Here is a 25,647-nt window from a genome sequence, read left to right as displayed (position 1 = left end):
TATTTCAACAAAACATTTATTGCAAAAATTTGTATATATTTACAATATTAATACCAACATGTCTGGAGAATACATTAATCATTTCTTTTTTTAAATGGGATTTACTGCGATTTACAGTTAAGCTGTTGAAACCTCCCCAGTTTTTATAGTTCAAAAGGCAAATAATCTACATCTTCAGAAAGACGTATACAGACCACCAGCTTTTAAATACCCTCAGAACATATCTCAAGTGTCCAGGAGCTTAAGGAACCTCAGCAAAGGTTGCTAGTATGGAACATCCAAGTGTTCATTTCGGCCTCTGTACATGATACAGGCGCTCAAACTGTGGCAGGCATCTTAGCACGAAGCTTAAAAATGCGTACCGGCGACATGAGACCAGTCAATGTTTTACAGTTAAAAGGCAGGACTGTCAGAACAAAGGCTCAAATTTATCTTCCTTTTCGCCCTTTACCACCTTTCATCCCGCCTCTGCCACCCTTTGACGGTCCTCCTCTGCCTTTGCCACCTTTTCCTTTTCCCCCTTTAGCGTGTTGTTCTTTTCTCTGCATTCCCCGCATGTCTTTCTTCATGCGACCGTCCACAACTTTGAAGGCTCCTTTGACACCAGCGGGCCGTCTCACCTTCCTGCCGGCTCCTTTTTTGGTCACAACGTATGTCACTTCTCTTTTCTCCTTCCCCAGGCCTGCTTTCTTGTAGATACTAACAGAACGAAAGACAACATTATTAAATGCTATAATTGCTTAATTGAACCAAGCGCAGCATCAAGTCATAACTTGAGGTTACAGCTCAAACGCCAAAGATGCGACATCATACCCTTTCAGCTGGGCCATCTTTTCCCTCTCTGAGATGTCCACTGTGTTGACGACTGCCTCTGCTTTCTTCTTAGCTTGCTCCATCTTTTTCAGCATCTGGAAAGTCACAGAGAAATCAACAAATTGATTCAAATTGTGGGCGTCTTTAACTTAAGTGTCAAGTCAACAGCTGCTGCGCTACTGCATTTTTTCTCTTACCCTCCTCTTCTTTCTGGCCTTGGCCTCGGCAACTCGTTTGATGGGTCGGGCATCGATCTCCTTCCATTTTTGTTTGTACTCCTCCACCATCTCCTTGGTGACTGGCACCGGCTTCTTTCGGTGTTTCCGTTCATCGTCCAGGAACCACTCGGGTACCTCCCAATGCTCCTCCGAGCTAGCAAACCTGCAGGAGCACACAATGAGCTTGCTGTACAGGTACATTCACGTGTATGTCATGACTCGTATATTTCACTTCTTAGACCTCTTAATGTCGTAGTTGGCAAAACATGAAATATCTTGAAATAGGATCACAACACTCTTGATTTTGGCCTTGCCATTGGATTTTTTGACAAAGAAACTACTAAATATCATCCAGCTTTTAAATGATCTATTATTGAGTATTGAGATGATTTGAAACACTTGGAAAGAGGGACACAATAAAACACCAGACACTGAAACACACAGGCGAACACACCCACCTGTGGAAGGAGCCGTCCACCAGGTCCCTGGCTCTCTTCTTAGATGTAGCGATCTGAGCTCCCAGTGCCAGACCTTCTGCATCCAGGATCCTGGCTTTCTTGCCTGGGCATCACATCAAAAGTAGAATGGCTTCATTAACATGTTCAAAAGAGTTTATTTTTATCTTGGTTACTCACGTAACTTAGTTGTGAGTTGATGGCTGTAGATGTGTTGGTATAATAAACACGTGAAATATAAAAACTGTACTTCTCATACTCACTGGTGCTCTCCACAGGGACAACCTGAAAGTCCTCATTATCAGCTTGTCCTGAGATCCCACCAGCCCCCTTTGCCTGTTTCATCCTGGTAATCTCCCTGAAGCAAGTAGTAAAAAATAGTTTAAACATTTGTTTATTTTGTTAGTCAATTCAGTTGAAGTATATTTCATTATAACACAGCAGCATAGACAGCCACAGTAAATAAGGTCTTACTTCTCGTCGTCGCCGTCGCCGTCGCTGTCGTCTGAGTCGCTGTCGCTCTCCTCCTCGACGTCCTGTGAAGGTCCCACCTTTTCCTCCTCTGGTGGAGCAGCCTTCTCTTCTTCGGGCTCCTCTTCAGCCTCGTCAGCCTCTTCAGCTTTCCTCTTTTTGCCCTTTTCTATAAAAAAATAATTATTAGCACTTAGTGAGTCCCAGGAGATACTATTGTTTAAAAAGTGCCGTTTATTCATTTTATTCATGTGTGAATAAATGAAGGTGGAGATTGTTACCTGTTTTTTTGTTCTGAAGCCACTCGGTCTGTTGGAGCTCGCTCTGTGCGTCTCCCTCCAGATCAATCTCAGAGAAGATGCCCTACAGAGCAAAATAGACGGCAAGGTCAAAGGTCGCACATAAATCAACTCCTCCCTCAGGTGTGAGCCACAAGAGAAATTAGTAACGATACCTTGCTGAACCACAAGTTGGTCTCTCGTTCTTTCTTCTCATCCTTTCCCTCCAGTTCCACCAGCAAGCCACTATCCTGCCCTTCATCATCATCCTCTTCTTCGGTGAATGTAACTCTGGAAATCACAAAAGGGCAGATCATGAAAAAAATACACTTAATTGAAGATATGATCCTTTTGTTCTGTGAAAGTGGGATTTTTTTTCCAACAAAAACAACATTTTTTTTGGTCTTCAAAACCGCTTACTTCTTCTTTGGTGCTTTCTTCTGCAGCTCTTTCTCTCTCTGCTCCACCTCCTCCAAGTCCTCGTCATCTAAATCAGATGCCAGGGACATTTTATCTGCCTCATCATCCTCTTCATCAGACAGATGGAGGTCGTCGTCTCCTTCTGCCAGGGCGTCGGCTGCCTGCATGTCCCCTTTGGATATGTCAACCAGCGCCTGGTGGAGAGAGGTGAATACCAAAGGAGCATGAACACTGGGGTTCAAGTAAGCATCCATGTGTGCTTTTGTGTCTATTCTTCACCTGTTGTTTCTTGATGGTGGCGAGGGAGAACATGGATGAGTCGCCTCCATCTGCGATGGAGACGCCAGGCAGGTCCATCTTCAACTCCACCCTCTCCCTCTGCTTCCGCCGCTCCTTCAGCAGCTTCCTCTTCTTCCTGAAGGAGCATCCAAGTTAAACAAACTTTTCTTTAGAAATATCAAAACAGCAAATTCCAATCTCATATTTTATAAAAGGTTGAGACATCGTGGCAAAGTGCTACTGGCTCAATCAGCAGTATCAAGGCTTCAAAAGCCTGTCTGTAGGTTCTGCTGAAAGTTAGTACTGTTGATTAAAAACTACAAAAATACTCTTCAATATGACTTTGCAGAAAAATAAAGAAAAACTTTAATACAATTTAATCCTGATTAGAAAGAAGATTGTAACCCTGTCATACCGTTTGAGCTCAGCCACCTCCTCAGCTTTCAGTTCTGCCAGTTTCTTCTCCATTTCTTCCTCCTCGTCTTCCCCTTCCTCCTCCTCGACCTTCTTCTTCTCTGGTTCATCCTCTGAATGCTCCTTTTCTTCATCAGAACTTAAGCTAAAAACAAAGCAAAGAGGACTTATTTGATCTGCTATAACACAACCTGGCAAAGCTTTACTATTATGTCCGAGGCATTTGGTAAATGTGCTTTAAAGAATTTACTTGATCTCCTGGTCGAGCGGTTTGGCACCCGCCTTTTTTTTAGCCAGGAACCTCCTCAGCTTGGACCTCCAGTTCAGCAGCAAGCTGCAGATGTGAGGATGGAGGAAGAACACAAACATGCATGCTTGAGTTTTAGACTTTTCCGAGTTATCTTTAGAAAAAGACGGCATCAACATGTGTTTTCTAAAACGCTCACATCTCAGTAGCGAGCAAAGAAAAAGACTCACCGGAGCTCTTTGCGTCCCAAGACTTTGATGTCACGACAACACTCTTTAATCTCAGCGCTGGTGGCCGCGTGAGACTCCAGTTCTGGGTTGTCAAAGGCGATCTGAGTAAAGGCAGCAGAGTGAGGATAGCAGTGTAGGAAAGCTTGACCCTTACTAAATGTGGACTTCAGTGTCAATAGTCTGGTCTAATTTAATTTACCTCAATATCACCTACAGCTGTAATAATTCATAATAACTGGATTTTCTATGACATGGTAGAAAATATGTTGGCCTTCGGCATCAGTCTTTGACAAGTTAACATGGAACAGAGGTCTCACCTCACTGGCTTTTCCCAGGAAGTCTATAGCGTTTTCTGCTTTCAGAAAGGATGTCACTGTGAAACTGTGGTAAAGTGTCAGATCACCATCTGCGTATCCCTCCGCCTGGAAAAGAGGAGCAGCTCTTTGGTCATTTATGCAGAAAATATTTAGATCATAGGTAAACATTATAATATTTGTGAGTGAGTACTATGACACCATATCAACATCACAGAAAATCATATGTAAACAGCTTCACAGGCAATTTGAGTAGTCAACGAGTTAGGTTGAAATTCAACTTAATTAATCCATTCAGTGTACATACCTTGGGCTTCTTGACAGGAATCAGCTCCCTCACAGTTTTGGCCTGCACCTCCACCTCTTTGAACGCATGTTTTGGGTCAAAGAACTTACTGTCGATTTTATCTGGGGCAAGAAAACCTAAGGAGGACAAAAAAAATATAGTTCAGATGTATGTAAAATAAAAAGATTTTCTTGTCGTCACAGACTATAATCTGTAGCTGCCACTGACCCTGACAGATGACGAAGATCTCAGCGGACTCGTTCCTAGACGCCTGCGGCTTGGTGGCCTGCACCTTCTTGAAGAACTGCTGGAAGATCCAGAGCAGTGGCTGGTAGTCTTTGGAGCGGAAGACCTTGGTGACGAAGGTGCCACCTTTGGTCAGAAAGTCACAGGCCAGCTTCAGGGCCATGAGGGTCAAATGAGCTAAAAGGTGAAGCAGGAAACAAAGTGAGATTTATACAGGTCAAAATGTTTTAGGCTGTATAAGCTGATAGCTGTGTCTGTCTTAAGGACGTAATTTTTTTTCTTAATGCTTTAGTAGCCCCTACCTTGTGAAAAGGCATCATGTTGCCAGTTGGCTCCCACATTCGGGGCTCCATCATTTAGCACAACATCAACCTTCCAAGTCTGCAGTTCCTTTCGTAAAGCCTGCATGAGGAACAGACAGTAGCTTAATTAACAAATCAATGTTAAGAACAATCCATTGTTTGTGATTCCCTATTTTTCTCCGGTGTCAAGGCTACGATATTGGTTATACTGTGTATATCAGTTTACACATCTGTTTCCAGGGATGTCATTAACTCTGCAGCAGCTGCTTTACCTGTCTGCATTTGTCTGTGGTGATGTCTTCCTGCAGGGCCACAACATTGGGGATGGGCTTGATGGGCACCAGGTCAACACCTGACAGGGGAAAATACTTTTTAAAACTTTTCTTGCATTGTCTCATGCAATTGCAAAATTTGTCTGGTATTTTTTGTAATGAACCAACAAGACTCAAAACAAAAAATCAAAAGTCTGAGCAGACACAGAAACATGTATTATGATGTATTCCTTTAGATGACATTAAACTCACCAATAATGAGACTTGATATAGGCATAAACTTGGATGCCACCTGCAACCTGTAAGGACATTTTAGTGTGAGTGTTTTGATTGTGCCATTTGTATTCCACAAAATACATTTTGCATATTTGTCTTTCTAGGCAGAGCACAAAAAACGCATACCACTCTGTGACCTCAATGCACCATTGATTAATCCATGTTTTGTTAAGATTGCATTTTGTATGCAAGACTTAAAGGGGGGGAAATATCATGTTTCATTTTGTTAGGTTCTACACAACTGTCCAAATGACACATTAGTATTTACAGGTATATTTGTACTTACACAATTCACAACCCTAAATAAATATTAAATGAGGGTTGCACTATTACCTTTAAGGAAAATGGGTTTGTACCTTTTTGAATGAATGGAGGGAGACGAAATGCAACAGTATGCCATTGACGAGAGTCACCAAACTAGGTTACATTTTTGTCCCTCTATATAATACAATTTGGGCAGCCCTTCATTAAACCACCGACATGTCTGACAAATAATTAGCATTTGCTCGTGTGTTGACAGGCAGCTCACCATCCACCAGGAGCAGCACACAGGTCGACCAGAGCCCTGGCTTTCTGTAGAAACTGGAATTTACGGTTGAGCTGGATGAGTTTGAAGGACGAACGAGAGCGATAACCTGGAGAAGACAACTTGTTATTACACGGCGTACACTTTCAAAACATATCCCAACACTACCTTTAAGTATAAGCAAAAAATGAGCAATCCTGCTAATGCTAATATCTACCTTGAGGTATCTAACTTTTGTGAGAGTGGTACGTTACCTGATTCTTTGGCCAGGTGGTAGAATTTATCTTTTCGGGACTTTCCGACTTTGAGTTTCTTCCCCATATTTACTGTTGAGGTTTTAAACTTTACTTTAACACAGAAATATCACACACTGTCGGGACTTAAAGCACTCACACGTCCATGAAAACAACACGTGTGGACGGCCTCGGCGCAGACGTTCAGCGTCACCGGCAAAGTATTTCTTCTTCGTCTGATTTGTTTCCGGTGTTTACGGGACGTTGGCGCTACCTGCTGTGTGTGCTACAGAATGCAATCTGGCGAAACACCTAAAAATGTGGCTGAACTATGGTAACAAGCGGTAAAAAGGGATTTTTTTCATGTAATTACTCATTGTTATTAAGTACATTTTCATATTGCACTTTTTTATTGAAAATTGTTAATTTTGATACACTTTCCACTTTTAATTCTGCATCTATTAAGAGGTAAGTGTTGTACGTTTTATTGCATTACCATTTACTGAATGCTAGTTACTACTCTTCTAGATAACATTTTTCATACCAGACACGTGAATCCATATTGTTTAGTTTAAACTGCTCAACAGACTGTACTGCAACTTGATGCAGTAAACATGGGTTTACATTCTCTTACCAAAAACTAGCCTAACAGATGTTTAATTTGTTAGTGTTTATTTTTGTTGCTGGTTCCAAGATATCTAACTGTTAAATTTCATCCCAACAACTTAATAGAATATGTGTTGATTAATTTTGGGTGTGTTGCTCACCTCATTGAAATAACTTTTTATAAAGGTATAATAATAACATTTAAAAAATCCTAGTGTAGGTAGCTACCCGCTACAAGGATATAAGTATTAATATTAGATTTTAGTTCATTTAGTATATGTGACGATATTATGTCTTGGGGTCCCTTTAGATTATTACCAACAAACACACTTGAACCATAATGTGCAAACTATATGAGTTCAGTTACTACCAACAAACGTAGCCCTTTATATTTTTATCAATGCTTTATTTATTTATTTCAAATTACAGCCGCATGAATGTTGGGAGGCGATACAGCTGTCAGAAAGGCCTGTTTCTGGATCGTGTGTTGATCAGTCCCAGGACAGAGAAGGCGCTGGCTGCTGCCGTCACCAAACTGATGGCCCCAATGGCCCGTGTAGCCTGTGGAGGCAAGCAGAGGAAGAGGAGGTGGACTGAAGATTACCATGAAGAAACAGGAGAGGTCAGAACAAAACACAGAGGATCTTTTTGGTAAAATACCACAAAGTTGCCTGTTGCTTATGAGAGGAGGCAGACACAAACTATTGATGACTTAATTTAGTTGACTTACAGTTTTACTAATTTTGCCAAAAGTATTAATAGGACAAAAAGTATTGAACCCACTACAAGTTAAAGAAATCTGACAAAATGTTCATGTTCAGTCAGGATTTTTTAAGCTTAAAGGTTTGATGAGCATTCAAACTATCATATTAAACTAGCAACCAAACAATGTCAGAGCTGAAATTATACACATTGGAACAATTTGGAGTCCAGAAAGTAACACAGGCCATTTGAAAGTGAATGTTGTTAGATTTATTTGTTAGGTTTTACTTTAATATCCTCTTTTTAAATGTCATGTTTTGATCTGTAAATATACTTTACAAGAAATCGATGACTGGAGTGACATTTGGGATTCATCGCTCACTGTGGTATGTTGAGTAAAAAGCTTGTGCTTTACCCTGATGACACATGAGACAGAAACAGAACAAACAGTGAGAGACCTGCTCGGACACCCCTTCCCCGTAGCGCAGGAGGGTGACAAAGTGCTCGCAGTTGCTCCCCAGCAGGTCGTAGGACACCTCCTGTCCGATGAGGACTTGCGCTCGCTGGATGATCTCACAGACGGGCAGGGGCGTGTGGTTGTGGTCGTACTTGTTGTTGACACGGTACGAGTCGCTCCCCACCACCTCCTTCAGCAGCTGCATGCGCACAACCGCCTTCCTGCTGAAGACAGACTTCACACTGGACATGGCGGCTGCTTGGCTCTCATCTGGAGGGGAAGTATACAACAAGTGTTTACCAGAAGGGAATATTTATGGATATAGGACTTCAAATCTTGCAGGTTAAAGAACATAAAAAAGACAACATAGAAAGAAAGTTGATGAGGGGATGCACAACAAGTATCCAAAAGTCACAAGTCGTGTTTTAGATAAGATTATATGATAATAATATTTGTGTAAAACAGCCACATGTCTGATACAAAACTGACTTTTCAATACCATAAAAAATGTTGTCATCCAGTGTGTCAAAATCAGCCTATATTGTCCGAGGCACCACTTTTTTAAAATTAGAATTAGCTTAGCCTGCTACAAGTCTCCAGCAGTTTCCTACTGACCAACAGGAGTTAAGTTGATGATGTAACCATCTCCCAGGTAGAGAGCCCAGTGCTGATAGGCCGGTCTGAAGATCTCGATGAGGTCACCAGGCTGGGGGTCGCCAGAGGGGTCAGGAAGGTCAGGGTCATTAGAGGCCATCTGCACACAGACAGAAAGAGACACGGATAGAGTATAAACAGATATGCTATTTTAGGATTTTAAACTACTGTATAGAAAAGAAGCATCTGATGCAATAACACAGGCATTAAAATGCATTAATTCACACCTTAGTTTTATATCAAGCCTTTCTAGTTGCTGGTTTATTTGTCATAATTACATAAATGTTACAATTTAGGGTCATTTAATCTGGGAAAGGACTCTTGAAGTATCCCCCAAGTCACATTATTGGAGGTCAACAGGGTCACTTAGAAATAACCACATTATCCTACACACACTGTTAAATTCAGGTCATACTAACATCCTTTTAGTCAACTTACAGTAAAGTTTTGTTGTTGTTTATCCATCCCACATCATGCTTCCACAAATTCTAAAAAGAAAAGAAAACACACACAAGAAAAACAAACAACAAAACTACTTTTAACCCACTGACAGATCAATGAATGTAAATATAAAAGTAGATAAATTTTATATTTTGGGGACTTGATCTGTGTCAAGACAAGAGTCAGAGGGTAAAAAAAATAACTAAATTCCCAGAGAAAGAGAATGCTAGATATGTGGTACAATGTAAAGGTCAACCATACATACACACACAGACAATACACACCAGCAAACACACAGACAATACACACACACACAAGCTCTTGTGTCACCTGTGTTGCCACAATAGCATCAACACAATGAGGAAGCTGACGGAAAAATAGTTTGAGCCCAGGTTATTTCACATAGAAAATAAACATCCATGAAAATGTGATCACTCTCATAACTCGGAAAAGTGATCTTGCAAATTATTTGCCTTGAATGATCTGAGCTAAAATGCTTAATATTTTAATTCTGTGCCTATTCAAGTGAGACAAGAGTTTAGTTCGGATCAAAATTACACATGGGTGGGATGTAATCTATATCTGCCTAGGAGAGCAATTAGTACATCCATCTCATCATTAATGTATGACGCTGAGGCCATGCTGTAAAAAGAAAGCTGCATATTATTTTACCATGCCAAAACTTGATCAGCATGAACTGCAACTAACATGAAAACATACACATTATGTAACTGTTTGTCAAAGTATATGTAGGTATGCTCTATAACCATAGACTGTTACTTCATATACAAAACATTCTGTAGATATACATCATAAAATGATAAATAGCTTCAATAGACACCTTTAAAGTCTCTTATTGTAGCATTAGTGTAGTGAGAGGCTAGAAAAAGAATTGGGTAACCAGAACTACAGAGTAAATGCAAACAGGAGTGATACTTACTCGAACACCAGCAGCTTTTTCTTCCTCACCATTTTAATTCTCCATCATAAATCCGCACATAACCACAAAAAATCCAGTTAGAAAAGAAAAACAGAAAGAGGTTGATTCCAAGTCTCTGAGATGATTACAAGTTTGTTAAATATCCCAAACCAGAAGCTGGAGGTCCCGGTGGAGGTGTTCCAGTGTCCGCTGCTCTGACTGATGACAGTTTAACACTGTTGCTGGGGTCACACACGCACATACACCCACAGAGAGGCATTGTCCCATTCACAGGCAGCCACACTGCTCCACTGAATAAGGGTTATTGTGAGCATGCAAAGGGCAACACAAATTTCAATTTCAATTTCAAAGTATGAGTCAAAACAACAACAAGAAACAATGCAAAGAATAACTGAAAGGAAAAAGAAAAAAGATGAGGGTAAGATAGAAAATAAAAGTAAGAAAATATATATAAATATAGTATAAAATAAAAAGTAATAATTATAATAATAATAATAATGCATGTACGTCTAGTAATTCATATAGATATAGGCCTTTATATAAGTACATATATACACTTTCAATGTATTAATTTATAACAAACAAAGAGCAACATTTTTATTTGGACACAGAAGTGGGTTCATTCAGTTGTATTCCCTCATTTTTAAGCATTTTCATTCAAATAAAAGTCATATTATCCTTGTTTTTATGTATTTCATTCTAGATAGGACGTTTCTATTTTGTAAAATACATTTTAGCAAATTATCAACTCAGACTTCACATTTTTGGGCTTTTAATACATCTGGTTTTCATTTAACATTTTAAATTTGTCATTTCAATTTATGAATGTAATCATTTTTAATGATGTTTGTGCAGCTCTACAGAGAGTAAAAATTAACAATCTCTCTAATCAATCATAATAAAAGATGTCTTACAGTGTACTAACTGTTGTCATACAGAGCCTCTCACCCATTGTGAACTGGGATGACTCCAGTCCCGTTAAACCCTTTACAGGATAACCAGGAGGAGATAATGGATGGACAGATGCTGTAATATGATTGAACTAGTTTAACTCTTTGGTGATATTGTGTTGACATTGGCCTGGGTGGAGATTAAAACTCTTCTTCTTTTTCTTTAATGCATAACGATTATATGCGACTTTACTATATATTTACTATTATTGTGTTGTGTTATTTTCTGGCTTAGTTTACCCCTGGTGCTATGAAGTGGACTCATCTACAATAAAGGAGAACTCAGGGGTTGGATGCATTCTTCGCTCATTGATTGGCTGCTGCCCGCCAATATTTACGTCACATGTCTCCGCCCCCTTCTCAGAAAGTGTATGGATTAGCTGCTGCGTCAAGACAGCGAAAGTTAATCTGAATGGAGCAGAAGTTGGATATTTTAAGCTTCAAAATAAAGAAATAGAAAGGTGTGGGCAATGTAAAAACCGAAAGAAAAATGTATGATCAGAAGAATGTGCACATTAGAATGGTGGGAATGCTGTAAAACGTATCTATTTATTATACATTTATTTTGTGTCTTTTGCACAATAACGTAGGTATACAACTTTCTGGTCTGTAGAAAATCTTTATGATGTGAATTTTGTTCTAGTGTAGATTAATGCTTGGTTTGGAATGATTCTTTTTCATGTTATTGTTATACTACTTGTTATTGTTATACTACTATTGTTGAACATAGTCTTTATTGCTTTGTGATTCTTAATTAAATCACACTTATGGGTGAAACCTGCTGTATTTTTCTTTTTCTCAATAATATAGGGATTAATGTCTACTAAGCAAGGGGAATATGACTAAAATTGAGTGTAAATATCAAACTTTCATCGACCCAAATTAAACAATGACTGATTTAAAATGTGGCTTTTAAAAATAATACATGCTCTATGAAATCAAATTCACGAGCAAGACTGAATCAGTTGTGTTAAAGATAACGCCCATAGTATTCAAAGCATATGCAAGTCAGGGCGAACTGAAACTAAAATGTGCTTTTATTCTGAAAATTGAAATTCTTTCCGGAAGCAATCCTGTATTTTCTACTAGCTTGACGCATGTGCCATGTCAGGATACAAACAGAAGGTTAGCTAGCTTGACAGCAAGTGATCTTTCAGCGAGGAAAGGGACTCCGTTTTATTGGTGTGGATCAGTATTGTTTGTGTTATGAGAAGAGGACATTGGCTGTCTTAGGACCGTGGTAAGTTAAATAATACCTCTAGTTTGCTGTGCTCATGTTACTTAGTTTACCAGCGCGTTGCCGCTTGTCACGTTAGCTAGCTAAATCTATTAGCATTTTTTTGGCAGCCGCATGCGTCCTCTCGTGAGAGATTATACAAATTAAAAGCATAACTAATAAACAACAGCCTCGTATATGCATCTCTCCTCATCTCTATAGAGGTAACATGTGTTTATATATATTTTATGTCGCGTATCGAAGTTGCACGCTGTCACTTTTAACTTCTATGTTGTCTTTACTTTCAGTTAGATAACTGAGCTAACATGTCTCATCTGCATTCCTGCAGTGCGTTAGTTAACCTACCTCAAAAAGTTATACAATTTATGATCAACATGGCCCATCTAACCGGATCTGTACAGTGTGATATTATGTCCATGGTGTTAATTGTATTGTTTGTGTCTATTGATAAAACTGTATGCCCTCTTTGACCTCCCTCTGTGTTTAGATTGAACACCATGGCTTCAGCCCCTCCGCTCACACGGTCAGATTCAGCTCGGGGAGAATTCTCTCCTCTCAAGCACTTTGTTGTAGCCAAGAAGAAGATTAGTGATGTCTTTGAACAACTACTCAACTACGTGAAAGAGACTTCAGAGTTTGTGGAAGGTGAGAGGGTTTAAAGTGATTACCATTTGTCAGAGGTAGAGTGTTTATTGGACATTAATCATGTAAACAGGATTATACAACTAAGACCTGCAAAATCCTTTTATGTTACAGATAAGTTAATGGATTAACATGCTTCTCATTTGTCAGTAAGGTCTCTTTGGCTTGTGAATTAAGTCTTGTACACGTTTGTCTTGGACAGAAACCTGTGGGAATAAAGCGTTGGAGAACATTGCGAGTCAGGATCAAAAGTTGGAGATTCAGGCTTATGCTGACAAACTTGCTGTCATTAAGGAGGTGCTGGCACGCAGACACATGAAAGTGGCCTTTTTTGGAAGGTAAATACATGAATACACACATGGATCATTATGTTGTTTTGTTAGGATGAATTGATTAGAATCAATGTGACGTTTTCAGTCAACTAATTTATTGTCTATTGTTAAAACCCATTCTGCGTAATTAAGCAATAACTGAACCATGTTGTTGCACTGCAATCCAAAACATTAACGTTGACCGACTAGTAGCTGCATATTTGTGTTACACAACAGTATGAATATGTCCATTTGGAGACTTGTTTACACTTTGATCCTTTAATTTGGCTCCACATTCAGTCAATGACTGTTGTTTGTTTTTAGGACCAGTAATGGTAAAAGCACAGTGGTCAACGCCATGCTGAGGGACCGTGTGCTGCCCAGCGGCATAGGCCACACGACTAACTGCTTCTTGAGTGTGGAGGGCACTGATGAGGACAAGGCCTACCTCAAGACAGAAGGCTCTGATGAGGAGAAGAGCATTAAGGTAAGGTTTTACACATTTTGGTATCAAGTAGCTGCTTTGGATTGCTTTGATCACAACTATTGGGAATTGCCCTCTTAAGAGAGAGTTTACAAAAACACTCTAATGTCAGGCTTTGTTCACTAATCAAATCAACTGTTGCCTTTAATCAGTTGTCATCTAATTACACTGATAATGCACGGAGGTAAATCTTAGAAGTGATGTTGCTCCTTACCTTTTTCAATACAGTCAGAATAGCACGAATATGGTATATTGTGAAGTGTTATTGTATTTGAATGGGTGTCACAGTAAAGTATACAAGCTGATAAGGGTTCTTCCTTACCTTGATACAGGTAGCATAAAGTAGTTTTAGGAGCAGTATGTTATTTTTTTATATACAGTGTATTCATAAAAGAGCTCATTTCAAGTCTTTAATATCGGGTTATAACTGGTAACTAAAAAAGAAGGATAAAAACGATAGCAGACATGAAGCGTGGGCTTTCAAAACATAGAAAATCCCCAAATTTGCACATCAAACTGTATTTTTTTTCACCCGCCAGCTGTAACTGTGTCATAGAAAAGGATAATGTTGATGAATGTTTCCATTTGGCTTTTGGCTCATGTAAATTTCACAAAACCTGAACCTGCAGCCATGTTAACAGATGCAGGTATGCAGGGTATTTACGGTGGTGTCAGGTGTCTGAAATGAAAGCCTGATGTAGGCGACTTCACCCTCTCTTAACTTAAACCCACTGACTGGAAATCTCTATAGTGCCCATACATGACTCATACGTGGTAAATGCTATTAGAATACCTAAAGTTCATGATATAAACTGGATGATAACAGAACAAAAAAAAGTTGTAAATAAAGAAAAGTGTTTTGCTACCGTCACTTGAGTCAGTGTTTACATCTCTGCTGCAGACCGTAAACCAGCTGGCTCATGCACTCCACATGGATGAGAGTCTGGACGCGGGCTGTCTCGTCCGTGTGTTTTGGCCAAAGACAAAGTGCGCTCTGCTTCGAGACGACCTGGTGCTCGTAGACAGGTAACACAATCCGTTCATCGGCATTCAGATTCTGTGATTATCAATTTGACAGTTTTTAGAACAGAAAAAAGTGAGATTCAAACAGAGACAGCCAGCAATGAAAAAAGAGAAAAATAATTCAAGTGGACACAAAACTTTATATTTTATCGATGCCATGTATTTGACCTCTTGACCCCTCTTCTGCTCTCTAGCCCAGGGACAGATGTCACAACACAGCTGGACAGCTGGATTGACAAGTTTTGCCTTGATGCTGACGTCTTTGTGCTGGTGGCCAACTCTGAATCCACACTTATGAACACGGTAACATCCCCAAGCATCATTACGCTCATGTCTGGATAACGTCCTTATGTCCTGTCTAAGGTAGATTTTTTATATTAGGTGTGAACTCTGTCGCTGTCTTTTGGGAGGTGACTTGCAATGTCTGCTGTTTTAGATGGGTATCCTTACTATGCATGGGTGCAGCAGTCATTGTAGTTTGTTTGCAGCATATTTTCATCCTATTTTTCATATGAATAACTAATGGATCATATCTTTTAATAGAAAAAAACCCAGTGTAAACCTTCTTTAGTGCTTGAGATTTGAATATAGAATAATGCAAATCAAATAATTTAAAGGATATTTTACGTCTGTTACATAACTGCATGGATAGTTTGGACTACAAGGCTATTGGGTATGTGTCAGTCACTTGTGTACTTAAAGGGCCAGTGTGAATGTTTTCCATGCCCAGCTGATTACAGAATGGAGAGTGTGTTTGCGTCCTGCCGCAGAGGCCCCACACTTGATTCTCTCAGCTCAGGCATTTGTGCAATGTAAAGCTGGACATAAATTCAATCACAGAGCTCATTAACCCGGCAGCAGCTCTTAAAGGGAAAGAAGCACACTCTCCTCTTGGCAGTACAATAGAAATGAACCCAGGCATTATGTGAATAATGTAAGATAGGCGAGTAGCAGCATGTGGCAACTGGAATTCTGCCTGGCTGTGCAAACAAGAAACCTATTCTTACCCATGTTGCAACACTAGCATTTCTGTTTTGATAAAAATGAAGCAGGGAAAAACGGAAAAACACAGTTTTTCAAACTTAAACATAACTCTTACCAATCTTTCTTCATCCTTCCACTGTCCAGGAGAAACATTTTTTCCACAAAGTGAACGAACGTCTGTCGAAGCCCAACATCTTCATCCTCAACAACCGCTGGGACGCCTCGGCAAACGAACCAGAATACATGGAGGATGTGAGTCAACCGTCTTATGCCACAAACTAAACAGTTTATTGTTACAGGTGATCATTTTTAACACTTAAATATGTCTTCTTCAAGGTGAGGAAGCAGCACACAGACCGCTGTGTCAACTTCCTGGTAGAGGAGCTGAAGGTTGTGGATCGCGATCAGGCACCCAACCACATTTTCTTCGTCTCTGCCAAAGAGGTGCTCAACTCCCGCATGCAGCGGGCACAGGGTATGCCTGAGACAGGTGAGGCTTCACAGAAAAAAATTATAAGGGAGATAAGTTAAACTTAACTGTCTTTATGTGATTCATAGATAATATAACTTCCTCCAACAGGTGGCGCACTGGCTGAGGGCTTCCAGGAGAGACTGAAGGAGTTCCAGAGCTTTGAGAGGAGGTTTGAGGTCTGTGTCTGTGTGTGCATGTGTGTATGTGTGTCTTTTATGTCCTCTACATATCTTTCAATAATCTTTATCCTGCTTCTTAAAAGTTTAGGGCATAAAACACGGGTATATTCGCTGACAGAAAGACATCTCAACAGTTATACTCTGAGGTGGAGTCGGTGTCGAGTCATATCAGGTCATCACAGCAGGTGAAAGGGATGCTGATAATTACGATGGTTAGGGTTTCATGAAGAGCTCAGCATCCTTTTTGATACTGTCTGCTGCTGTTAGGCCGTCAACCAGAGCTTACCTCTGCGTAAAGCTTACGCAAACCCCAAGGGCATTTAAAAAATATTACTCTTGAGTAAATCAGCTGCCTGGTGAGACTGTGAGTGTGTGTTCATGTTGGGTAAAGTATGTATGACATAAAAGCTACAGGCATCTGAGAGCCCTTCTTCTAACCTAAGCAGTAGACTTGTCAAACCTGGCGTAGTGGCCAGGTTCTGCCGTCAAGCTGGCAGCTCCAGGACTTCTAGACCAACCACTGTGCCTTTCTCATCAACCTGCGTCTTCATTGCTGAAGTCTAGATTCACTAAGGCGAGGGCATCCGTTTGTTTCTGTCCCACTTTGATTTGATCTGTCGTAACTATTTTGATTGACTTTGGTGTTTATGTGTTTTGTTGCATCTTTGTTTATGTTCTCATATTAACCAGGGGGAATTAAATTGTGGCCATTTTGGGACTAAATTGTCATAAAGTCATTTTAATCCCTGAGATTTCAGTCATGGTTCATTTGGCCTTTAACGCTACACGTCCCCGAATTTTGGAAACAGGAACCACCAGTTGATACTTTGTCAGAACTACAACATAAGAGCAGCTGGTGTATTTTTTTTTTACAGTGGAGACAAACCAATGTTTTTTTTTAAATAAAGAAGTCATGCTGTCAGAAGTTTTCCTTACAACAGCAGCTCTGTGAAATATGCATCGTGTTTCCTGTAGCTGCGTCACAATAACAGCCCTCTGGCTTCTTGCAGGCTAAAGCTTTTATAGGGGCTGAAGAAAATGTTCCATTTGCATTAGCTGTGTCTAAACACAACTCTTATCTCTCGGCTGTTAGGACAGCGAACAGTAAACCCTGAGCCGGTAATCAATTAAATATTATACTGTATCTATCCCACTCGTATGTCAAGATAATTAAATCCAGTGCACGAATGACAAACTCCTTCACTAACAACGAAAACATGAATTGAATCTGAATTCTAATGGAATGGCTATTGCAGGAAAAAGAGTTGTTTCATGAAAATCTAAAGGATTAAAACTATAAGTGATTAATGAATAATGGCGCCTAGGAAGTTATCTGTCTGTCTTGAGTGGCTTGCAAAGGATTTAAATCGATTAAGTTCATTATCACAAACAGAAATCTATAACATTGATAACAAGTGGTTGATAATAGGGCTGTACGATATATCGCTTAACAATCTCAAGTGAGTGTTTACCCGTTATCAACGGCGCCACGTAGCTGAACTTGCTGCAGACGTCTGTTTATAGAGATTAATAAGAAGCTAAATCATTGTCAGATGACGCTGATGGGAGCGCATTACGTCCCGCCTGCTTTTGCTCTCCTCACGGACTGTTTTTTCTGCATAGGCCGCAGCCTGCTGATACGTGATTGGTCAATATTACTCGGACTACAAGCGTAGTTCAAACGGAAACCAGAACACTTGCTGTCTTGGAAATCCACGTCCCTGCCTACAGATTCTACATTTCTATGTAGAATCTGTAAATAGAGATGAATAAGAGAGTAATTGTATGTGAGCCAAGAGTTTGATTGCATAAGGCACAATTTGAGGTCTTGTTTAAATGCAGTCAAAGAGCAGCAGCCTCCATCAGATACAGATGTGACGTCCTCAATAATGAGATAAAATAATAAATCCCAAAATGACACAATATTCCTTCTTTAACATGTCACAATATGTTGTATTTTCTTTCTGTATACATTTGATATGTTTTTATAATTTTGCTCACCAGCACATTACTGTGACTTTATAAGATGTGGGCTGTGAGACACAGGATACACACCCTGCTGCTGTCATTTTCCCACCTGTGTTTCCATGTCTTATCCCTCTTAAGTTAAAGTAGCAGGTGTGTATCTTGTCCTCCGTTGGTCCCTGGTTAGTAGTGTGTGAGCTCACGCACCCTCTCCAGCAGCAGCCCCTATAGCTGTCACAGTAACTTGTGTGTTATGGCCTCGCAGGAGTGTATCTCGCAGTCAGCAGTGAAAACAAAGTTTGAGCAGCACACTATCAGGGCCAAGCAGATCACAGAGAAAGTCAAGAGCATCATGGACGCCATCAACATCGAGGCGGCGGAGAAGAGGTGAGTATCTCCATCCACTTATTTGTCTTCCTCTCTTTTTCTCGGAGTGGGTTGGTAGAGATGAATTTTCTGGAAGGTTTTTTCGTCACTGCCACGAAGTGCTTAAAGAGGTAATCGATAAGACTTCTGAGAAAATATATATGTAGGTGTTACAAGATCTTGTTAAACAACACGGTTATAAATTAGGTATTACATACTGTGTTGCACTTTGTGTAACTTTTCCTGATTCATTTCATTACTGGTTTGCAAATTCTGACTTTACTTCCTGTCTGTGGGGCGGGGCTTCAGAGTGGCAGCACTGGAGGATAGAGAGTATCAGATGGATCGGCTGGAGTTTGTCAAAAATCAGCTCAACTTGCTCATCGATGATATCAAGAAGAAAATCAAGGCCATCAGTGAGGAAGTCGAGTCTAAGGTAAAGTAGGAGGCGACTGCTTGGAGAAGTGTTCTTACCTGAACTTTACTCAGCAGGACCTGCTTGCTGAATTAGGGCTCAGGATAACTGTTTTCATCAATGATAGATACATTCAAACTGATTAGTTTCCTGATTAAACTTGGTAAAAATGTCAGAGATTTGGGCGCTGGTTTAGCTCAGTTGGTAGAGCGGGTGCCCCATATACAGAGGCTGCAGTCCTCGACGCACTGATCCCAGGTTCAACTTTTGAGCATTTTTTTTCTGTTAGTTTTTTTTTAACCAACTGATCAATGAATTAACTAATTTCTTCCATCAGAAAAAACACATACTGTGTATCCTATCTAACGCTAGAAGTGGACTCCTTGAGGTCCTGCTGCCCCCTGTGCTGTGGCTGACTCACAACTCCGCTTATGTTTCATCCAGGTGTCTTACGCCATGGGAGAGGAGATCTGCCGCCTCCACGTAATCGTCGATGAGTTCCACGCTGACTTCCACCCGTCGCCACATGTCCTCAAGCTCTACAAGTCTGTACGTAAAGGCCCAGGCTGTTCCTGTTTAGGGACAGTCTGAGCATATATGTAGTCTGGTCTCTCTTTATGTTAAGGAGCTGCTTTCTATGTGGCCTCTGACTCTGGTTGCTGTTTGCAGGAGCTGCTGTCTCACGTGGAGGAGGGGATGGGCAAGAACCTGGCCTTCCGCTGCTCTGACGCCATCAACGCTTCTGTCCAGTCGTCTCAAGGATTCATGATAGGTATTTAAGCTGCAGACGTTAAAGTTGAAAAACTTTTTTAGTGTCTTTGTCTAAAATGTTTTTTTTAATATACGGCCGAAATACTTAAAAACGCAGATGGAAGGATAGTGAAGAATGAAAGTTAGTTTAATCATTCCCTTGTTTTTAAGGGCGAGGTACAAATCCTTTTTGCATAGAAAATGACCTCAGCCCAGATTTCCAGTCAACCATTGTACTTCTCTCTCATTTAGAGCGTGCTGCTAAACTAAGCACAAACCTTTTGGGCACTACAGTCTGCAACACCCAGCGCGCTGCTATATTTACCCCCCTCGCTGAATGCTATCATCCCATGTCCCGCTATGCCACAAATGTGTCATTCTGTGAGCCCTACATGCAAGCTGTGCTCGCTGACAGTGATAACAGGAAGGTGCTAATGTAGCCTCTAATGAGAAGGACTCAGGTGCCGTTATGAAATCGTGGTGTGATGTTTGTTTTCCCCTTCAGCCTAAGGAAAGAAAGGAAAAAGCTGCCGACCACAACAATAACGTGATGGTGTTGTTGGCGTTTTGTGTTGTTTTTTTCTGCCCCCTAGTGGCCATAAAATAAAGACCTGTAAAATGTATTAAAGTGATTATTTGAAATACAATCTAAGCTACAAATGATCCAATGACTGCGGCTGATTTCCCTGTAACTCTCACTCTACAGAGAGCATGCTGCCTCTGCTTCCCTCTACGGTCCAGAGCCAAGTCAACATGCTGGTGCCCAGCAGGAAGTTCGACCTGAGTTATGACCTAAACTGCGCCACACTTTGCAACGACTTCCAGGAGAACATTGAGTTTCAGTTTTCGTTGGGCTGGACATCGTTGGTCCACCGCTTTCTGGGATCTGTCAACGCACAGAGGGCGCTCAAGCTGGTGGACCAGAACTTCCAGGTACATGCTTGAAAGACTCAATTTCGATAATGACCCTTACTTGTGATGTGGTGTGTATTGGTTCACATACACACATGATGCTTAGTAAAGAGAAACTCCTTTGTCATTACGCAGGCCTCTCGACCTGCACTGCCTGTGGCCCGCACGCCGTCCTCTGGTCCCCCGTCCACGATTGCCCCGCCCAACAACGAAACAGCCCTCATGACCCAGGAGGACCTGATGGTAGCCATGGCAACCAACGTCGCATCCCTCACCTCCCGCACTTCAATGAGCGTGGTCATCGTCGGAGGAGTGGTATGTTGTTTTCTCTAAACTGTTACTTCATGTCGACTACCAGCAAGAACGTATCTAAACCCAGTTTTTCTTTTAGGTGTACAGAGCAGTCGGCTGGAGGCTGATTGCCATGTCAGCTTCACTGTACGGCTTGCTGTACCTGTATGAGAGACTCACCTGGACCACAAAGGCAAAGGAACGTTCCCTGAAGCGCCAGTTTGTGGACTACGCATCGGAGAAGCTGCAGCTCATCGTCAGCTTTACTAGTGCGAACTGTAGCCACCAAGTCCAACAGTAAGTCCTGATGCAGGTTGATTTCTGTCATGAAGAGTAGAAAATACAACATTCAAGGATAAATAATCACCGTTACTTAGAGATCCTGTATAATATCAAAATACATATTTTATCCACACGCTCTATTTCTGTCAACGTCATTTAACCTACTGACAAAGCCTGACTCCTCATTATGTTCCTAATATGTACACTCGCACACACACTGCCCCACCCCTCTGTAGCGTGGCTAAATAAACAAGCGCCACAACGCTGTGCCCTCTGTGTTTCCAGGGAGATGGCTACGACCTTTGCTCGGCTCTGTCAGCAGGTGGACCAGACGCAGAAAGAGCTGGAGGCAGAAATCCGCCAACTGACAGCCAAGATAGATCAGCTGGAGACTGTCCAGAGTCACTCCAAGAGCCTGCGGTCAGTCCAGCTCCGTCTCTTTATTGGGGGCAAACATGAAGGGTAGAGACGTGGAGAGACAGTGGAGGGCTGTGAGGGAATTTTTGGAAGATCTAGTCTTAGGGAAATTAGTATTCTAGGTGATTTAACGATAAAACAGGAACAGAAAACATTCTGTTAGCGAGCAAATTTTCATTTGTATTTTTTACTATAAGGCCTGTACATACAGTTTATTTAAAAATATCTAGCAATAGTGAAAATGGGAAATCGGTTTACCAGCTAGAAATAAATTACATTAAAAGAAGCTTTACTTTGATGAAGTCTGAATCTGATGTGAGTTTTGTTTCCTCCGCAGACATAAAGCGACAGAGCTGGAGCGACAGTTGGAGGCGTTCACAAACCAGTACCTGCAGCATCAGCAGTGAGCTGCTCCTCTTCGTAGCTCCACAGTCTGGTTCTTGTTGAACCAATCGTTCCTCAGACGGGCCTCACTCACGCCTGGTCCTCAACTGAACTACACCGCATCTTCTGTGTGGACTGTAGCGCTGTAAAGATAAGGCAATCAGTTGACTGGTCTATCATCAGAAAGGAAACCCTTAGATATTTTGAAAATCACTGAAATGAGGCAACAATACCAACTTCTGCATCTTCTGAAAAATGAGTCCTTTTGTGTCACTTGTAAAAAGAAATTATGAATTTTATTTTGATGTCTTGTTTTGGGGTTTTTGTGTCACAAAAATGTCAAAAAAAATATTACCAAGAACTACCTTAAAACAACATTTTGGAGGCTAATTGATTAATTAAAAAATGATCAATGGATAAATGAAATTCAATTCAGTTACACTCTTTGTGGACTCACAGACACGACAGTATTCTTCCCTCCTCCTTTTGTCCTCTGCCAGCTAGGTGTTTGGAATAATGCAGTGAACAAACTGTAAAACAAAAATGCCTACAATACAAACGGACTCGGGCTCACGGTGTGCAAAGATGCACTACGAGGTGGCGATATGATCTCGGTCGGCGTGAAAGCTGCGGTCGGGTGCTACATTTTGACACTAACGTGCTTCTTACTGTGAATATGCCTTTTTTGACTAACTTTTGTGGAGCAAATGAAGTTTGTGTGTCTGTAAGATTGAACCTGTATCTGTCCAGTCACATGATCTGCTGTATGTTCGCAACAAAATTTAAATATATTTAATATTAAAAGAGAAGAGATACGTTTTTCTGGATTATAAGGACTTAGTTTAGTTAGTTCACTGAGAGAAATCCTTTGAGTAGAAAGGGAAAGCATGTCTTTAAAATACTGTAGGTTCATGTTCTATTTTCTAACAATCCAAACTGTATAAATCAAAGGCTTCGGAAATCATCATATATTTTATAAAATCCTATTTTATTTATACCCCTTAGACTTGTAATGACAATTACACCAGTCTGCACTGTACAATTATTTTTCCTTGAATGTGTGTGAAATACCTCCAGATTTGCCTAATTGCATTAAATCTGTCACAATGTTTAACTGCCAATCTGTGCATTTATTTGACATTTTAGTATTTAAGGAAGTCTTTGATAAGTTAACTGAAAGCTTTGCAAATGTTTTATGAGGGGGAAACGTGTTCATCATGTTTGTTAAACATGATTTTTGAAAATAATTGTTTATATACCTGACCTCATAGAAGCCAGTGCATTCACCTGCTTTCCTGATGGTCCCATTCGGAGTTGACAAGTCTTTTTTTGTGAGCCTGTAGTGAAGCCTGAAAATGGGTCTGTGGGATTCACAGTCTGCAAGAATTAAGGAAGGTTTCCCTAATGACATTATAGCACTACTGTTGCATAAAAGGCTGCCCGGTGGTGCAGTGGTTAGCGCTGTTACCTCACAGCTAGAATGTTCCTCCACACGTAGGGGGCCTTTCTGTGTGGCGTTTGCATGTTCTCCTGGGTTCCCTCCAGGTACTCCTTCCTCCCACAGTCCAAAGACACGCTTGCAAGGTTCATTGGTGACTCTAAATTCCCCATGATGTCATAGGAAAATGGCCACCATGTGAATATGGTCAGTGTTGTTGCCTCCCTCCTGTCGAGCTCAGATATGAAGAATCATTGCTGAGGCACATTGAAGCTATTCTGCCGACACTCGCCTTACTTACACTGAACAAAAATATAAACGCAACACTTTTGTTTTTGCTCCCATTTTTCATGAGCTGAACTCAAAGATCTAAGACTTTTTCTATGTACACAAAAGGCCCATTTCACTCAAATATTGTTCACAAATGTGTCTAAATCTGTGTTAGCGAGCACTTCTCCTTTGCCGAGATAATCCATCCACCTCACAGGTGTGGCATATCAAGATGCTGATTAGACAGCGTGATTATTGCACAGGTGTGCCTGAGGCTGGCCACAATAAAAGGCCACTCTAAAATATGGAGTTTTATTACACAGCACAATGCCACAGATGTCGCAAGTATTGAGGGAGCGTACAATTGGCATGCTGACTGCAGGAATGTCCACCAGAGCTGTTTTGAATTGAATGTTCATTTCTCTACCATAAGCCGTCTCCAAAGGCGTTTCAGAGAATTTGGCAGTACATCCAACCGGCTTCACAACAGCAGCACACGTGTAACCACACCAGCCCAGGACCTCCACATCCAGCATCTTCACCTCAAAGATCGTCTGAGACCAGCCACCCAGACAGCTGCTGCAACAATCGGTTTGCATAACCAAAGAATTTCTGCACAAACTGTCAGAAACCGTCTCAGGGAAGCTCATCTGCATGCTCGTCGTCCTCATCGGGGTCTCGACCTGACTGCAGTTCGTCGTCGTAACCGACTTGAGTGGGCAAATTCTCACATTCGATGGCGTCTGGCACTTTGGAGAGGTGTTCTCTTCACGGATGAATCCCGGTTTTCACTGTACAGGGCAGATAGCAGACAGCGTGTATGGCGCCGTGTGGGTGAGCGGTTTGCTGATGTCAACGTTGTTAATGGAGTGGCCCATGGTGGCGGTGGGGTTATGGTATGGGCAGGCGTATGTTATGGACAACAAACACAGGTGCATTTTATTGCTGGCATTTTGAATGCACAGAGATACCGTGACGAGATCCTGAGACCCATTTGTTGTGCCATTCATCCACGACCATCACCTCACGTTGCAGCATAAGGCACGGCCTCATGTTGCAAGGATCTGTACACAATTCCTGGAAGCTGAAACCATCCCAGTTCTTGCATGTCTAGCATACTCACTGGACATGTCACCCATTGAGCATGTTTGGGATGCTCTGGATCGGCGTATACGACAGCATGTTCCAGTTCCTGCCCATATCCAGCAGCTTCGCAGCCATTGAAGAGGAGTGGACCAACATCCCACAGTCCACAATCAACAACCTGATCAACTCTATGCGAAGAGATGTGTTGCACTGCGTGAGGCAAATGGTGGTCACACCAGATACTGACTGGTATTCTGACCCCCCCAATACAGTAAAACTGCACATTTTAGAGTGGCCTTTTATTGTGGCCAGCCTAAGGCACACCTGTGCAATAATCATGCTGTCTAATCAGCATCTTGATATGCCACACCTGTGAGGTGGATGGATTATCTCGGCAAAGGAGAAGTGCTCATTAACACAGATTTAAACAAATTTGTGAACAATGTTTGAGAAAAATAGGCCTTTTGTGTACATAGAAAAAGTCTTAGATCTTTGAGTTCAGCTCATGAAATGTTGCATTTATATTTTTGTTCAGTGTAGTTACTGTCATTTAATTTCTTATCTGTCTGCATTCGAACAGTTTCAGGATATTGGTTTAAATATTAAGACCCAAAAGCAGAACTTATTCCAACTGCACAGACTAACACTTGTATAAAAGGACAAATACAACATACAGTATTTTGTAAAGGAACTCAGCCCGGACTTGGAC

At 41.1% G+C, this 25,647-nt stretch overlaps 3 protein-coding genes across 4 annotated transcripts; 1 reads left to right on the top strand and 2 right to left on the bottom strand.

Moving 5' to 3' along the window:
- Positions 1-20: 20 nt before the first annotated feature.
- ftsj3 (FtsJ RNA 2'-O-methyltransferase 3) lies at positions 21-6,440 on the bottom strand. The gene is made up of 21 exons (XM_069679692.1): positions 6,302-6,440; positions 6,051-6,156; positions 5,498-5,544; positions 5,246-5,325; positions 4,974-5,073; positions 4,654-4,848; positions 4,447-4,562; positions 4,143-4,247; positions 3,826-3,926; positions 3,599-3,682; positions 3,350-3,493; positions 2,935-3,070; positions 2,656-2,849; positions 2,412-2,526; positions 2,239-2,320; positions 1,961-2,126; positions 1,750-1,844; positions 1,490-1,592; positions 1,011-1,194; positions 814-908; positions 21-699 (listed from the first exon to the last, which is right to left on the bottom strand). Exons 1-21 carry the CDS (start codon positions 6,366-6,368, stop codon positions 429-431), a joined length of 2,586 nt encoding a protein of 861 aa, XP_069535793.1. The 5' UTR covers positions 6,369-6,440; the 3' UTR covers positions 21-428.
- An 860-nt stretch (positions 6,441-7,300) lies between these two features.
- Positions 7,301-10,256, bottom strand: plaat1 (phospholipase A and acyltransferase 1). 2 transcript variants are annotated; one of them, XM_069680444.1, is made up of 5 exons: positions 10,081-10,256; positions 9,138-9,187; positions 8,661-8,799; positions 8,047-8,315; positions 7,301-7,447 (listed from the first exon to the last, which is right to left on the bottom strand). In XM_069680444.1, the coding sequence occupies exons 2-5, from the start codon at positions 9,162-9,164 to the stop codon at positions 7,346-7,348; spliced, it is 537 nt and encodes a 178-aa protein (XP_069536545.1). In that variant the 5' UTR covers positions 9,165-9,187; positions 10,081-10,256; the 3' UTR covers positions 7,301-7,345. The 2 variants fall into 2 exon arrangements, with proteins under 2 accessions (XP_069536545.1, XP_069536546.1); XM_069680445.1 differs by lacking the exon at positions 9,138-9,187.
- A 1,895-nt stretch (positions 10,257-12,151) lies between these two features.
- mfn1b (mitofusin 1b) lies at positions 12,152-23,257 on the top strand. The gene is made up of 18 exons (XM_069680157.1): positions 12,152-12,270; positions 12,755-12,912; positions 13,112-13,247; positions 13,545-13,707; positions 14,606-14,730; positions 14,922-15,030; positions 15,856-15,963; positions 16,048-16,201; positions 16,292-16,359; positions 18,593-18,714; positions 19,003-19,129; positions 19,553-19,657; positions 19,778-19,880; positions 20,565-20,791; positions 20,906-21,085; positions 21,162-21,358; positions 21,629-21,763; positions 22,098-23,257. The coding sequence occupies exons 2-18, from the start codon at positions 12,765-12,767 to the stop codon at positions 22,165-22,167; spliced, it is 2,277 nt and encodes a 758-aa protein (XP_069536258.1). The 5' UTR covers positions 12,152-12,270; positions 12,755-12,764; the 3' UTR covers positions 22,168-23,257.
- Positions 23,258-25,647: the final 2,390 nt, after the last annotated feature.

Source organism: Semicossyphus pulcher, unplaced genomic scaffold (assembly GCF_022749685.1).
Source record: "Semicossyphus pulcher isolate SPU_LCO1_2020_fin unplaced genomic scaffold, fSemPul1.0.p SCAF_4, whole genome shotgun sequence".
NCBI lineage: Eukaryota > Metazoa > Chordata > Actinopteri > Labriformes > Labridae > Semicossyphus > Semicossyphus pulcher.
The sequence above is the reverse complement of the archived record's forward strand: the minus strand, read 5'-3'. Positions and strand labels throughout refer to the sequence as shown.

Coding starts and splice junctions, on each gene's coding strand:
- ftsj3 (XM_069679692.1), bottom strand. CDS start 6,368: ATGGGGAAGAAACTCAAAGTCGGAAAGTCCCGAAAAGATAAATTCTAC. Junction 4,849..4,973: donor ACATGATGCCTTTTCACAAG/GTAGGGGCTACT, acceptor TTCACCTTTTAG/CTCATTTGACCCTCATGGCC. Junction 2,850..2,934: donor CCACCATCAAGAAACAACAG/GTGAAGAATAGA, acceptor TCTCTCCACCAG/GCGCTGGTTGACATATCCAA.
- plaat1 (XM_069680444.1), bottom strand. CDS start 9,164: ATGGATAAACAACAACAAAACTTTACT. Junction 8,800..9,137: donor AACAACAACAAAACTTTACT/GTAAGTTGACTA, acceptor GTCTGTGTGCAG/ATGGCCTCTAATGACCCTGA. Junction 7,448..8,046: donor GGGAAGGGGTGTCCGAGCAG/GTCTCTCACTGT, acceptor TTGCCTCCACAG/GCTACACGGGCCATTGGGGC.
- mfn1b (XM_069680157.1), top strand. CDS start 12,765: ATGGCTTCAGCCCCTCCGCTCACACGGTCAGATTCAGCTCGGGGAGAA. Junction 16,202..16,291: donor ACAGGGTATGCCTGAGACAG/GTGAGGCTTCAC, acceptor TTCCTCCAACAG/GTGGCGCACTGGCTGAGGGC. Junction 18,715..19,002: donor ATCGAGGCGGCGGAGAAGAG/GTGAGTATCTCC, acceptor GCGGGGCTTCAG/AGTGGCAGCACTGGAGGATA.